Genomic DNA, 16,321 nt, shown 5'->3' with positions numbered 1-16,321 from the left:
ATCTGAAATTGTTGAATTCAGTGTCGATTTTGGAAGGCTGTAAAGTGCCTAATTGAATGAGGTGCTGTTCCTCAAGCTTCCATTGAACTTCAATAGAATAGTGAAGGAGGCTGAAGACTGAGAGGTCAGAGTGGGACCCAAAACATTAACTCGGTTTCTCTCCACAGATGCTGCCTGACCTGCTGAGTATTTCCAGCACTTTGTTTTTATTTCAGATTTCCAGCATCTGCAGTGTTTTTCTTTTATTTGAGGTCAGAGTGGGAGTGGGGTAGCGAATAAAATGACAGGTGACTGGAAGCTCAGGGATATGCTTGCGGACTGAATGGAGGTGTTCCATAAATTAGTCACCCAATCTGCTTTTGGTCTCCCCAATGGAGGTAAAAGAGCAGTTGTTGCATCTCCTGTGTTTACACGGGAAGAGGAGGGGGTATTGGGGGGGATGCTTGATTAGTAGACCATGGAGGGAACAGTCCCTTCAGAATACTGAAAGGGAAGGGGAGGGGAAGATATGTTTGGTGGTGGCATCACATTGGAAGTGGCAGAGGATGATCTATTGAATACGGAAGATGGTGGAGTGAAAGGTGAGGACAAGGGGAAACCTATCATGTTCTGGGAGGGAGGGGGAAGGGGTGAGAGCAGAGGCACAGGAAATGGGACAGAGGCCCTGACAACCATGGTGAAGAGAATCCTCAGTTGAGGAGAAAGGAAAACCTATCAGAAGCACTGGTATGGAAGGTTGCATTGTCAGTACAGATGTGAAGGAGATGGAGAAGCTGGGAGAATGGAATAGTGTCCTTACAGGAAGGAGGGTGAGAGGAAGTGTAGTCAAGGTAGCTGTGGGAGTCAGTGGGATTTCGGTGAATACTTGTCAATAGTCTATTCCCAGAAATGGAGATAGAAAAGTTGAAGGGGAGGGAAGGGAGAAAAATGGAAGGAAAGTTGATGGAATTTTTCCAGTTCAGGGGGAGACTTGGGTTCAAATCCTGCCGAGACTGATAAATGAGGAAATTATTGTCCTATTGACCCCCTACATGTCCTTTATGGCTATGTTTGGGTAGACTCAATCCAGTTGTATTGCATATGGATTCACAACATAAAATTGTCGGAGGTTTTCCACTAATTGGCTGTCTTAGTAAGCAAGTTTTGAGGGTGCAGGTTGTGTGCAGTACAATGATATCAGACTGCTGCATTATGAAGTATTCGCAAAGGTTTTGATTAAGGCACATTTTTAGTGCAGAGTAAAGAGAGTTTTATTCTTATAATCTTTATGAAGCACTGGTTTGGCCTCAACTGGAGTATTATGTCCAATTCAGGAAGGATGTGAAAGCTTTAGAGAGGGTGTGGAAAAAAATTTAAGTGAATGCTTCCAGGGATGTGACAGTTCAGTTACATGGATAGATTGGAGAAGCCGGGATTGTTCTCCATAGAGGAGAGATGGTCGAAAGGAGATTCGAGAGGTGTTCAAAATCATGAGAGGTCTTAAACAGAGTAGTAAGGGAGAAACTACTCCCATTGGCAGAAGGGTCAAGAACCAGAGGACACAGATTTAAAGTGATTTTTTAAAAATTCATTTATGGGATGTGGGCATCGCTGGCCAGGCCAGCATTTATTGCCCATCCCTAATTGCCCTTGAGAAGGTGGTGGTGAGCTGCCTTCTTGAACCGCTGCAGTCCATTTGGGGTAGGTATACCCACAGTGCTGTTAGGGAGGGAGTTCCAGGATTTTGACCCAGCGACAGTGAAGGAACGGCGATATACTTCCAAGTCAGGATGGTGTGTGACTTGGAGAGGAACTTGCAGGTGGTGGTGTTCCCATGTATTTGCTGCCCTTGTCCTTCTAGTTGGTTGAGGTCGTGGGTTTGGAAGGTGCTGTCTAAGGAGCCTTGGTGTATTGCTGCAGTGCATCTTGTAGATGGTACACACTGCTGCCACTGTGCGTCGGTGGTGGAGGGAGTGAATGTTTGTAGATGAGGTGCCAATCAAGCGGGCTGCTTTGTCCTGGATGGTGTTGAGCTTCTTGAGTGTTGTTGGAGCTGCATCCATCCAGGCAAGTGTAGAGTATTCCATCACACTCCTGACTTGTGCCTTGTAGATGGTGGACAGGCTTTGGGGAGTCAGGAGGTGAGTTACTCGCCTCAGGATTCCTAGCCTCTGACCTGCTCTTGTAGCCACGGTATTTATATGGCTACTCCAATTCAGTTTCTGGTCAATGGTAGCCCCAAGGATGTTGATAGTGGGAGATTCAGCAATGGTAATGCTGTTGAATGTCAAGGGGAGATGGTTAGATTCTCTCTTGTTGGAGATGGTCATTGCCTGGCACTTGTGTGACATGAATGTTACTTGCCACTTACCAGCCCAAGCCTGGATATTGTCCAGATCTTGCTGCATTTCTACACGGACTGCTTCAGTATTTGAGGAGTCACGAATGGTGCTGAACATTGTGCAATCATCAGCGAACATCCCCACTTCTGACCTTATGATTGAAGGAAGGTCATTGATGAAGCAGCTGAAGATGGTTGGGCCCAGGACACTACCCTGAGGAACTCCTGCAGTGATGTCCTGGAGCTCAGATGATTGACCTCCAACAACCACAACCATCTTCCTTTGCGCTAGATATGACTCCAGCCAGCGGAGGGTTTTCCCCCTGATTCCCATTGACCTCAGTTTTGCTAGGGCTCCTTGATGCCATACTCGGTCAAATGCTGCCTTGATGTCAAGGGCAGTCACTCTCACCTCACCTCTTGAGTTCAACTCTTTTGTCCATGTTTGAAGCTAGGCTGTAATGAGGTCAGGAGCCCTGGTGGAACCCAAACTGAGCGTCACTGAGCAGGTTATTGCTAAGCAAGAGCCGCTTGATGGCACTGTTAATGACACCTTCCATCACTTTACTGATGATTGAGAGTAGGCTGATGGGGCCGTAATTGGCTGGGTTGGACTTGTCCTGCTTTTTGTGTACAGGACATACCTGGGCAATTTTCCACATTGCAGTGTTGTAGCTGTACTGGAACAGCTTGGCTAGGGGCACGGCAAGCTCTGGAGCACAGGTCTTCAGTACTATTGTCGGAATATTGTCAGGGCCCATAGCTTTTGATTGGCAAAAGAATCAAAGGTGACATGAGGAAAAACCTTTTTATGCAGCGAGTGGTTACGATCTGGAATGCACTGCCCAAGAGGGTGGCTTTCAAAGGGGAATCGGATAAGCACCTGAAGAGAAAAAAAAAATTGCAGGACTACAGGAAAAGGGCGGGGGAATAGGACTAGTTAAATTGCTGTTGCAGAAAGCTGGCACAGGCTTGACCAGGCTGAGTGGCTTCCATTTGTATTGTAACCATTCTTTGATTCTATTCCATTCAGTCTAACCCATGCTACACTCAACCTGGGAGTACTGAATGCTGACAATTGGATGCAGAAATGGACCAATGTTCTATCTCTCAGCTTGAAAGCATAAAATTCACCCAAAAAACTATTTTTGTAACACTCAATGTCATTATTGTTACGCATTACGTAGAAAATCTGGAGTTTAGAACCATGCTGTATGACTTCTAAACCATTTAAGTCAAACAACATTTCCAAAATCATGATTCACAGCTTTTTTGATTTAAAGTCATCAAAAGTGATAGGTTGCGTGTAGTACAATAATATCACACTGATGCATTATGAAGTGTTTGCAAAGAATTCACTTCAAAGAACAGACTCCAGGTGACAACGAGTAGGCCAAGAGTTGTTTTGTGCTTGGACAAGCAATTTAATCCACTTAGCATCAATAATAAAGGTGTCTTATAAGTGAAAGATCAATGGCAATTGAACCAAGCATTAGACAAACAGAGTAGCTTCTATTATCTCCCCGATTATGGTTTGAAGATCCCAAAGTCACATATTGAATAAAGCAGATTAGAAAACAAAATCCTTTTGACTGCACTAAATACTGCTTTAATGCCACTTTCTAATGTCACCACATTATAGTAGATATCTGCAGGCACAGCAAATCATTTCCAGCATTCATTGGCAGTGGATCAAAACTGGAAAAAAAACTAACATTCCTATATCCGACAGCTATTTAAGTAGAGGCCATTAAAGTTACAAGGTAGATTTGAGCCGTGATGACACAGCATTGGCAGCTTAGTGCAGACTGAACCTGCGTCAACCACCAGTTTTACTTAAGGTCCCTGCATAGGGAAGATTGAAAGTAAAGCTTATGATAATCCAAATATTACACATCTGGTCTTTTCACAAGATAGATATGGATGAGGAAGTCAAATTTAGCCCATCTTAGTTCATCCATGCAGAAAAATCATTGCAGTCAACTCTCAATACCTCTCATACTTAACCCAGCAATGCATTGCATTGGAACATGTGTTTGAATATCTGTGTTCACCCCAACGTAAAGGAAGTAAACCTTTCCCCCACATTTCACCCCAAACAATATCGAGAGCTAATTGTGAAACTGTTTCTGGATCTGAAAAACAAGGTTGCAAAAGTAGTGTTTTCAGTGAGTTTTGTGCACTTACACACACAGGAAGTTGGCTTGATCATGCAACTGCTGTAATCCATTTGGTATGGATTTTTTTTGCGTAAGGTTTATTTTAGTGAACTGCATTGATTATTAGTAGGATTTATCAGTACTGATAAGATTTTATTAATAATTCTAAGGTGTTGTAGTATTGGTAAGGTTTTTTTTAGCAGTAGCAAAGGGTTAACTAATAAATAAAGGAATGGCAGGCACGCTTCAACCTCGAGAGTGCACCTCCTGTGCTATATGGGAGCTCCAGGATGCTTCCCGTATTGTGGAGAACCATTTGTGCAGGAAGTGTTGTCAATTGCAGCAGCTTGAGCTCTGTGTTTTGGAACTTGAATGGCAGCAGACAACACTGCGGTGCATTTGTGAGGATGAGAGCTATGTGGATACCATGTTTATAGATGTGGTCACCTCACAGCTTAAGAGTATGCAGGGAGAGAGGAAATGGGTAACCGCCAGGCAGTCAAAAAGAATCAGGCAGGTAGTGCAGGAGGCCCCGGAGTGCATCTCACTCTCCAACAGGTATTCAGTTCTGAATACTGAGGAAAGTGATGCTTCACCTGAGAAGTGCAGCCAGAGCCAAGTCCATGGCACCACGGGTGGCTCAACTGCACAGGGGGGTACAGGGAAGACTGAAAGAGCCATAATGATAGGTGATTCAATAGTCAGGGGAACAGACAGGTGTTTCTGTGGCCGCAGACGTGAATCCAGGATTGTGTGTTGCCTCCCTGGGCCAGGGTCAAGGATGTCACTAATTGGCTGCAGAGCATCCTGAAGGGGGAGGGTAAACAGCCAGCAGTCGTGGTCCACATCGGAACTAACGCCATAGGTAGAAAGAGGGATGTGGTCCTGCAGTCAGAATTTAGGGAGCTAGGTAAGAAATTAGCAAGCAGGACCTTAAAAGTAGTCAGATAGATTGGAGAGTTGGGCAGAGAAATGGCAGATGGAGTTCAATCAGGGTAAATGCGAGATGATGCATTTTGGAAGATCCAATTCAAGAGTGAACTATACAGTAAACGAAAAAGTCCTGGGGAAAATTGATGTACCGAGAGATTTGGGTGTTCAGGTCCATTGTTCCCTGAAGGTGGCAACGCAGGTCAATAGAGTGGTCAAGAAGGCATACGGCATGCTTTCCTTCATCGGACGGGGTATTGAGTACAGTTGGCAGGTCATGTTACAGTTGTATAAGACTTTGGTTCGGCCACATTTGGAATACTGCGTGCAGTTCTGGTCACCACATTACCAAAAGGATGTAGATGCTTTGGAGAGGGTGCAGAGGAGGTTCACCAGGATGTTGCCTGGTATGGAGGGCGCTAGCTATGAAGAGAGGTTGAGTAGATTAGGATTATTTTCATTAGAAAGACGGAGGTTGAGGGGGGACCTGATTGAGGTGTACAAAATCATGAGAGGTATAGACAGGGTGGATAGCAAGAAGCTTTTTCCCCAGAGTGGGGGATTCAATTACTAGGGGTCACGAGTTCAAAGTGAGAGGGGAAAAGTTTAGGGGGGATATGCGTGGAAAGTTCTTTACGCAGAGGGTGGTGGGTACCTGGAACGCGTTGCCAGCGGAGGTGGTAGACGCGGGCACGATAGCGTCTTTTAAGATGTATCTAGACAGATACATGAATGGGCAGGAAGCAAAGAGATACAGACCCTTAGAAAATAGGCGACATGTTTAGATAGAGGATCTGGATCGGCGCAGGCTTGGAGGGCCAAAGGGCCTGTTCCTGTGCTGTAATTTTCTTTGTTCATCACCGGATTACTCCAAGTGCCACATGTGAGTATAGAAATAGAAGGATAAGACAGATGAATGTGTGGCTGGAAAGCTGGTGCAGGAGGGAGGGCTTTAAATTTCTGGAATATTGGGACCGGCTCTGGGCGAGATGGGACCCGTACAGGCCGGACAGGTTGCTCTTGAACAGAGCTGGACTGAGTTCCTTGCTGGACATTTTGCTAATGCTGTTGGGGAGAGTTTAAACTAGTTTGGCAGGGGGATGGGGACCTGGAGGGTAGACCCAGTTGGGATAAAAATCAGAAGTGAAAATGGAAGGCAGAAAATTAATGGATGAGTCTGGAAGACAGAGGAAACAAAGGTTAGAAAATTAAAAAAAAGATTGGCAGTGCTCAAGGGTATCTATTTCAATGCAAGGAGTATAGCAAATAAAGCAGATGAGCTGAGGGCACAGATAGACACGTGGCAGTATGATACCATAGCTATTACAGAAATATGGCTTAAGGAGGAACAGGAATGGCAACTCAACGTTCCTGGTTACAGGGTTTTCAGACGCGATAGGGAGGGGGAATAAGAAAGGAAGGGGTGTGGCAATTTCGATCAAAGAAAATATTACAGCTGTGAGGAGGGATGAAACTTTGGAAGGTTAATCAAATGAGGTCATATAGATTGCGCTAAGGAACAAAATAAAGGGGCAATCACACCGCTGGGTGTGTACGATAGATCCCCAGACAGTCAGAGAGAGATAGAAGAGCAGATATGTAGGCAAATCTCTGAGAAGTGCTAGAACAATAGGGCAGTAATAGTAGGGGATTTTAACTACTCAGATATTAACTGGGATAGTTTTAGTGTGAAAGGAATTGAGGGAGCAGAATTCTTGAGGTGCATTCAGGAGAACTTTTTGGCCAGTATGTAGCAAGTCTAGCAAGAGAGGGTGCAGTTTTAGACATAGTTTAGGAAATGAAGCTGGGCAGGTGGAAGGAGTGGCAGTGGGAGAGCATTTCAGTGGATGTGGTGTATTTGGATTTTCAGAAGGCTTTTGATAAGGTCCCACATAAGAGGTTAGTGTGCAAAATTAAAGCACATGGGATTGGGGGTAATATACTGGCATGATTGAGAATTGGTTGACAGACAGGAAATGAAGAGTCGGAATAAATGGGTCTTTCTCTGGGTGGCAGGCAGTGACTATTGGGGAACCACAGGGATCAGTGCTTGGGTCCCAGCTATTCACAATATATATTAATTACTTGGGTGAGGGAACATTTCCCAGTTTTCAGATGACACAAAGCTGGGGGGGAATGTGAGCTGTGAGGAGGATGCAAAGAGGCTCCAATGTGATTTGGACAAGTTGGGTGAGTGGATAATGCATGGCAAATGCAGTATAATGTGGATAAATGTGAGGTTATCCACTTTGGTTGTAAAAACAGAAAGGCAGATTATCTGAATGATGATAGATTAGGAAAGGGGAGGTGCAACGAGTCCTGGATGTCCTTGTACACCAGTCGCTGAAAGCAAGCATTCAGGTGCATCAAGCAGTTAGGAAGGCGAATGGTATGTTGGCCTTCATTGCAAGAGGAATTGAGTACAGGAGCAAGGATGTCTTACTGCAGTTATACAGGGCCTTGGTGAGACCACATCTGGAGTATTGTGTGCAGTTTTGGTCTCCTAATCGGAGGAAGGATGTTCTTGCCATGGAAGGAGTGCAAAGAAGATTTACTACGTTGATTCCTGGGAAGGCGGGATTGACGTATGAGGAGAGTTTGGGTTGACTAGGCCGAAATTCACTAGAGTTTAGAAGAATGAGAGGGGAATCTCATAGAAACCTATAAAATTCTAACAGGACTAGACAGGCTAGATGCAGGGAGGATGTTACCGATGGCTAGGGAGTCCAGAACCAGAGGGTCACAGTCTCAGGATACCGGGTATGCCATTTAGAACCAAGATGAGGAGAAATTTCTTCACTGATGGTGGTGAACCTGTGGAATTCTCTACCACAGAAGGCAGTGGAGGCCAAGTCATTAATTATATTAAAGAAGGAGATAGATATATTTCTTAATGCCAGAGGGATCAAGGGATACGGGGAGAAAGCGGGAACAGGGTACTGAATTAGACGATCAGCTTTTTTGAATGGTGGAGCAGGCCCATGGGGCCAAATGGCCTACTCCTGCTCCTATTTTCTATGTTTCTATTTTAGTGGCAGTGATCATAATTCAGGCAGTCTTAACATGATTATGGAAAAGGACAAGGAAAGAACAGGAGTAGAGTTCTCAATTGGGGCAAGGCCAATTTTACTAAACTGAAGAGTGATTTAGCAAAAGTAGACTGGAAACAGCTATTTGAAGGTAAATCAGTGTCAGAGCAGTGGGAGGCATTCAAAGGGGAGATTCAAGGGGTTCAGAGTAAACATCTTCCCACAAAGAAAAAGGGTGAGACGGCCAAATCGAGAGCCCCGTGGATGTCAAGGAGCTTACAGGGTAAGATACGGCAGAAAAGAAAAGCTTATGTCGACACTGAGAACTCAATACAACAGAAAGCCGAGAGGAGTATAGAAAGTGGAAGGGTGAAATCAAAAAGGAAATTAGAAAAGCAAAGAGATGGTATGAAAGAATATTGGCAAGCAAAATCAAGGTGAACCCAAAGATGTTTTATCAATACATTAAAAATAGGGCCCATAAAAGACCAAAAAGGTAACCCATGTGTAGGAGCAGAAGATGTTGGTATGGTTCTTAATGAATACTTAGCAACTGTCTTCACAAAAGAGGGGGACGATGCAGATATTGTAGTTAAGGAAGAGGGGTGTGAAGTATTGGATGTGATAAACATAGGGAGAGAGGAAGTATGAATGGGATTAGTATCCTTGAAAGTTGATAAATCACCAGGGCTGGATGAAACATACCCCAGGCTGTTTAAAAAAAACAAGAGAGGAAATACCAGAAGGTCTGACCATCATTTTCCAATCCTCACTGGATACAGGTGTAGTGCCAGAGGTTTGAGAACTGCTAACGAGGGATAGACCGAATAATTACAGGCCAGTCAGTCTAACCTCAGTAGTGGGCAAATTATTGGAATCTATTTTGACAGGATAAACTGTCACTTTGAAAGGCACAGGTTAATCAAGGATAATCAGCATGGATTTATTAAGGGAAGATCTTGTTTGACCAACTTGATCGAATTTTTTGAAGAAATAACAAGGAAGATAGAAGAGAGTAGTGCAGTTGATGTAGTTTACATGGATTTTAGCAAGGCTTTTGACAAGGTCCCACATGGCAGACTGGTTAGAAAAATAAAATCCCATAGGATTCAGGGAAATGAAGCAAGGTGGATACAAAATTGGCACAGTGCCAGGAAACAAAGGGTGTTTTTGAGACTGGAGGGCTGTTTATCGTGGCGTTCCACAGGGCTCAGTACTGGGTCTCCTACTTTTGTGGTATACATTTAACTATATGGATGGAAATGTAGGGGGTATGATCAAGATGTTTGCAAATGACATAAAGATGGGCCGTGTGGTAAATAGCGAGGAGGATAATTGTAGGCTGCAGGAAGATGGGCAGAAAAGTGGCAAATGGAATTCAACCTGGAGAAGTGTGAGGTGATGCATTTGGGGAGGTCAAACAAGGCAAAGGAATGAATGATTAATGGGAAAATACTGAGAAGTGTAGAGGAAGTGAGGGACCTTGGAGTGAATGTCCACAGATCCCTAAAGGTAGGACAGGTCGATAAAGGTGGTTAAAAAGGCATATGGAATCCTTTCCTTTATTAGCCGAGGTGTAGAATATAAGAGCAGGGAGGTTATGCTGGAACTGTATAACTCATTGGTCAGCCCACAACTTGCGTAATGTGTGCAGTTCTGGTCACCTCATTACAGAAAGAGAGGGTACAGAAGAGATTTACGAGGATGTTGCCAGGACTGGAAAAATACAGCTATGAGGAAAGATTGGATAGGCTGGGGTTGTTCTCCTTGGAACAGAGAAGGCTGAGGGGAGATCTGATTGAAATGTACAAAATTTTGAGGGGCTGGATAGAGTGGAGGTGAAGGGCCTATTCACTTTAGCAGAGAGGTCAGTGACTAGGGGGCAGAGATTTTAAAAAAGTGATTGGTAGTAAAATTAGAGGGGAGATGAGGGAAAAAGTTTTCACCCAGAAGCTGGTGGAGGTCTGTAACTCACTGCCTGAAAGGGTAGTTGAGGCAGAAACTCTCAACTCATTCAAAAGGAGTCTGGATATGCACCTCAAGTGCTGTAATCTGCAGGGCTACGGACCAAATGCTGGAAGGTGGGATTAGCATGGGTGGATCATTTTTCGACTGGCACAGACACAATGATCCAAGTGGCCTCTTTCTGTGCCTTAAACTTTCTATGATTCTATAAAATCATCTTAATTTACTGCAATTGCTTCATAGTTTGAAACTCGGGTAGAAATTTCAGGGCTGCTTAGAGAAGTGGTATGTTCAGTAAGTGGAAAGTAAATGGACAGGTAGCATAGTCGCTATATTACTGGAATAGTAATCCAGAGGCTTCGACTAATGTTCCAGAGACATGAGTTCAAATCCTACCACAGAAACTGGGAAATTTAAATTCAATTAATTAAATCACTCTGGAATAAAAATCTAGTAATGGTAATCATGAAACTACCAGGTGGTCATAAAACTCATCTGATTCACTAATGCCCCTTTAGAGAAGAAAATCTGCTGTCCTTACCCAGTCTGGCGGCATGTGACCCAGACCCACAGCAATGTGGTTGGCTCTGAAATGGCCTACTCAGTTGTATCAAAACACTACGAAAAAGTCAAAGAATAATAAAATTGGACAGAACACCTGGCATTGACCTAGTTATGTGATATGACAAAGGCACAACAAGCCCAGTCAACTTGCAAAGTAATCCTAACTAACATCTGAACACTTGTGCCAAAATTGAGGGAGCTGTGCCACAGAGTGATCAAGCAAAGGCCAGACATAGTCATACTCACAGAATCATACCTTTCAGTCAATGTCCCAAACTCCTCCATCAACATCCATGGGTACGTCACGTCCCACTGGTAGGGCAGACCCACCAGAGTGGCAGCACAGTGGTATAGAGTTAGGAGGGAGTGGCCCTGGGAGTCCTCAACATTGACTCCGGACCCCATGAAGTCTCATGGCATCAAATATGGCCAAGGAAACCTCCTTCTGATTACCAACCACACGCCTCCCTCAACTGATGTATCAGTGCTCCTCCATGTTGAACACCACTGAGGGTAGCAAGGGCACAGAATGTACTCTGGATGGGGGACTAAAATGTCCAATCACCAAGGCCAACTCGGTAGCACCGCTACTGACTGAGCTGACTGAATCCTGAAGGAGATATCTGCCAGATTGGGCCTGTGACAGGTGGCGGTGAGAGAAGTAACACAAGGGATAAACCTACTTGACCTTTGGTAAATGTGACCACTGCACAGTCCTTTGCAGACAAAGTCTTGTCTTCACACTGAGGACACCCTCCATTGTGTTGTGTGGCACTAGCACCACATTCAATGGGCTAGAATCAAAACAGATCTAGTTGCTCAAAACTGGGCATCCAGAAGGTGCTGTAAGTCATCAGCAGTAAAACTGTATTCCACCACAATCTGTAACCTCATGGCCCAGCAAATCCCTGACTCTACCATTAACATCAAGCCAGGGGATCAACCCTGGTTTGTGAGGAGTGTAGGAGACCATGCCCGGAGGAGCACCAGGCATACCTAAAAATGAGGTGCCAGCCTGGTGAAACTACAATATGGGCCTACATGAATGTTAAACAGTGGAAGCAGCATACTATAGGCAGAGCGAAGTGATCCCACAACTAACGAGACAATGAAATCAAAGCTCTGCAGTCCTGCAACATCCAGTCATGAATGGTGGTGAGCAATTAAATGACTAAATGGGAGGAGGCAGCTCCACAAGCATCCCCATCTTCAATGATGGCAAAGCCCAGCACGTCAGTGCAAAGAATGAAGCTGATTCCTTTGCAACCATTTTCAGCCAGAAGTGCTAAGTGGATGTTACATCTTGGCCTCCTCCTGAAGTCCCCACCATCACAGTTGCCAGTCTTCAGCCAATTTGATTCAGTCCACGTGATAATCAAGAAACAACTGGGCATACTGGATACAGCAAAGGCTGTGGGTCCCAACAACATCCCAGCTGTAGGCTGAAGACTTGTGCTCCAGAACTAGCCGCACCCCTAGCCAAGCTGTTCTAGTACAGCTACAACAATAGCACCTATCCGGCAAAGTGCAAAGTTGCCCAAGTATGTCCTGTCCACCAAAAGGCAGTAAAAATGCAATCCAGCTAACTACCACTCCATCAGTCTACTCTCAATCAAGAAGTGATGGAAGGGGTCATCAACCGTGCTATCCAAGCAGCACTTACTCAGTAATAGCTACTCACCAAAGCTTAGTTTGGATTCAGCCAGGACCACTCAGTTCCAGTCCTCAGTAGAGCCTTGGTCCAAACATGGACAAAAAAGTGCTGAATTCCAGAAGTGAGGTTAGAGTGACCGCCCTCATGATGAATGTGACATCATGAAGCCCTCATAAAATTAAAGTCACTGGGAATCAGGGAAAACTTTGGGACAGGGCCAATGCCAGAGCAGTTTTGGCTAAAATCCGCTGCAGACCTGAATTTCCGCCTCAAGATTACAAATCAATATCCTGCTCTTAATTCATTAATGGAAGTAACATCAAATTCTGGGAAGTCCTATGTCATCTAATTCTTTAATTAAAGGAAATACTATTTTTTCCCCCAGGCAACACACTGGCTGCATTTCCTGCCACAACAGGCTGGTGCCACTACGGGTAATTTTAAACTTTTGGCAATAGTATGAAAGAGGTGATGCTGAGTTGACAGCCCTTTTACACCTCTGCTGATTGAAGGAGTCTGATGCTGTTGATTTTCAGGTTGACAATGTTTCTGCATTGTAGGTTACAGGGAAAGGTTGATAAGTGTTGGTTATTTTTATTTGAGTGCAAGGACAGGAACAAATAAAAAAAGTATGTTTTATTTTTCATCTGACGATGTAAACTGTTTTTACATTTGAAAATCACTTTTCATACATCTTTGACTTTCTAATTACTAACTTTTGACTTGTATTATAAATCTGTCAGTAACAGTGCCACATTTACCTGTGTGCTGAGAGTCTTGTGATAATTGTACCAGTAATCAATTAGATCTGTGCTGGTAACAATAGGAACACTAGAGGGCGTTAGCCATACATCCTATGACACTTGTTTCATGTGCTAAAATCAATTAGATAATAGCATAATGTGCCCTCCTTTAATTTCATCTGTTGTCATCTGCACTCAGGACTCCAGGAATATTTATCACTAATGGCAATTATATCAGCTTGGCTGATGAGGACTGAGATGAAGAGAAATTTCTTCACCCAGAGAGTGGTGAGCCTGTGGAATTCGCTACCAAAGAAAGCAGTTGAGGCCAAAACATTATATGTTTTCAAGAAGGAGTTAATTATAGCTCTTGGGTCTAAAGGGATCAAAGGGTATGGGGCGAAAGCAGGAACAGTTTACTGAGTTGGATGATCAGCCATGATCATAATGAATGGCGGAGCAGGCTCGAAGGGCCGAATGGCCTACTCCTGCTCCTATTTTCTATGTTTCTATGTAGTAGCATTCTTGCCTCTGGGTAAGAAGTCTCAAATTCAAGCCACACTTAAGGATTTGAATACACAACCTAGACTAAAAATTCAATGGAGTGTTGGTTTCTATAATGGATGTCTGATCTGCAATGTCACTATTCAGATTGGGCAGCAAGTTGAGAATCAGCACCATTATATCTAAAGTGTAGATGTCTAATATATTGTATTGACTTCTATTATGGACTAAAGTTGACTCAGTTAACTCAGTCAAATTCTGTATAGGAATTGTTGTTCTTGAGCAATTGCATTCATTAAAATTAAAATATTAGAGTAAACATGCTGAAAACTTCAAATTGGTATTTACAAGCTGCAAATTTCAATTCTTTTATACAGCTTTCAAGTAAGGAGAAAGAGCTCTGCCGAATCTACTCGGAAATACAATTATTTGATCAGGACATTTCCACTCTGAAATCCCAGAATGCTCTGGAACAATCTCTTCGCTCTGAAAAATGGCAGGAACTCTCCAGAGTATCTAGCTCTATGATGGAATTAACCGGGTCAATGAGCAGAAACATTAAAAAAAAGGCTTACTAATATTTGGGTCAATATACAGTGTGATTTACAGGTTTATATGGATGAAATAAATAAGCTAAAACCTGCATTTTCTGAAATACTTTAAAAAACTAACTTTATTTTGCAATTTGTGCCAGACCTGCTTCTTGTTTATATAATACCAGTAAACTGAAATTTGTACCAAATACTAGGAATAAATAATGTTGCTCTGTTTGCTCCCTCAATCGTCAGGGTGCAGGCATGAGTCTATTTGGCACACAACTGGTTTAACCAACCATTATCAGACCTGGCTGGACCACATCAGTGTATATTGAGCCTCACTCTCCTTTGCCAAAAATCACCCACTATTCTAGAACCATCTTGGAAAGAAAACATGACCCTCGACTTTTTTTTCACCATGACCAATGACTTCATTAAACCCTTCTCTCTGCTTCTTCCACCCTCACCTCTAACTACAAATGCGAGGAGCTCATGGATTTCTTTGTCACCAAGATAGAAACCATGCATTCAGCTTCCCTTCCCCATGCCCACCAAACTAAGCCTGACTCCATCCCACTTTTAATACTGAATTCCATCTCTACAGTTTTTCTTCCATACCCTCCGAGTTCAACTCATCCACGAGACCCACGTTCTGCTTCCTCAACCCCATTTTCACTAACCTGTTGACAGCTCAACTTTTCTGCCTGGTCCCATACTAGCTGCCATCAACTCTCCTCAAAAGGACTCATCCTTGACACCACTAACAACCCATCTCTATGTTCCTTTTCCTGACCACAGTCCTTAAATGTATTGTTACCTCCCTGGATCATGTCCATCTATAGCAACTTCCTGCATGAATCACTCAAATCAGGTTTCCGCCCCTACTAAATGGCCCAACCAAAATCACAAACAACATTCTGTGACAATTGCACATTATCTCTCATCATCCGGCACGACCTTTGGGTCGCCTTTCACACAGTCAACCACACCAAAATCCTCCAAAGCTTATTCTACATTGTCTCAGCAGATGGAACTACCTTCACATAGTTCCTATCTCGTAGCACCTCAAACTTAAAATTTTCATCCTTGATGTTTAACTGGTCTTGATCCTCCTTATCTCTTACTTCTCCAGCACTTCAGCTTGCCCACTCTCCAAACTCTAAATCCCCAACTTTGTGGCTCCTCGTCCCTTCGCCCCACAACCAGTGATAGCTGTTCATTAGCAACCATGCTCTGAATATCCCTCTCCAACCCCTCTGCTGCTCCTCCTCCTCCTCCCTCCGCTTGTTTAAGACTCTCTTTAAAACCCACTTATTTTAAGCAAAGCTTCGGACTTCTCTGCGAATATCTCCTTTTTTGGCCGGTGCTTATTTTTTTCTTAGGCCTCTGGGATGCAACTTGGGACATTTCTTTATGTTAAAAGCATTATATAAATGCAAATCGTTGTACTAATAGGTTATATTACAATGCCCAGAATGTCTCAGAACTCCCAGCTCCAAATGATCTTTCACCAAAATCTTGCTTTGCAAATTTAAACATTTCCTGTGCGCTGCCAAATACTAAAATGTATAGCAACATTGAAATTCTGATGCAATTTTCTAAATGATATATAAACAATGGCCTTTAAAAAAAAATAGCCAGATACTGTTCATAGTTAATTTAAAAGACCACAACAAGGTACATTTTCATCTTCAGAGCATGGGCAGTAACCTGGCAGCGATCAGGTGGATTCTGTAAAGGGCAGTTGATCCACTTCACTGGATTACCACCCAGGCAGTGAAGACAAAAATCATCCCAAATCTTAAATTGCACATTACACCAAGATTCCATCTGTATGTTCAGGCGATTGTGCCACCGTTCAAAGAAGAACAGGCATGTCCTCCTTTTTCTACCAATACCACCATAAATAGGTTAACT

At 43.6% G+C, this 16,321-nt stretch overlaps 1 protein-coding gene across 4 annotated transcripts in view; it reads left to right on the top strand.

The window, feature by feature from the left end:
- The window catches only part of LOC137352577 (chromosome partition protein Smc-like), a 106,867-nt gene extending 92,379 nt beyond the window's left edge, over positions 1–14,488 (top strand). For all 4 annotated transcript variants that reach the window (XM_068018243.1, XM_068018263.1, XM_068018253.1 and 1 more), the window contains one exon: positions 14,246–14,488. In XM_068018243.1, coding sequence (XP_067874344.1) covers positions 14,246–14,446 — 201 coding nt within the window. In that variant the 3' untranslated portion in view covers positions 14,447–14,488. The remainder of the gene's footprint in view (positions 1–14,245) is intronic.
- The last annotated feature ends 1,833 nt before the right edge of the window (positions 14,489–16,321 follow it).

This window comes from Heterodontus francisci, chromosome 3 (genome assembly GCF_036365525.1).
Source record: "Heterodontus francisci isolate sHetFra1 chromosome 3, sHetFra1.hap1, whole genome shotgun sequence".
NCBI classification, from domain to species: domain Eukaryota; kingdom Metazoa; phylum Chordata; class Chondrichthyes; order Heterodontiformes; family Heterodontidae; genus Heterodontus; species Heterodontus francisci.
The sequence above is the reverse complement of the archived record's forward strand: the minus strand, read 5'-3'. Positions and strand labels throughout refer to the sequence as shown.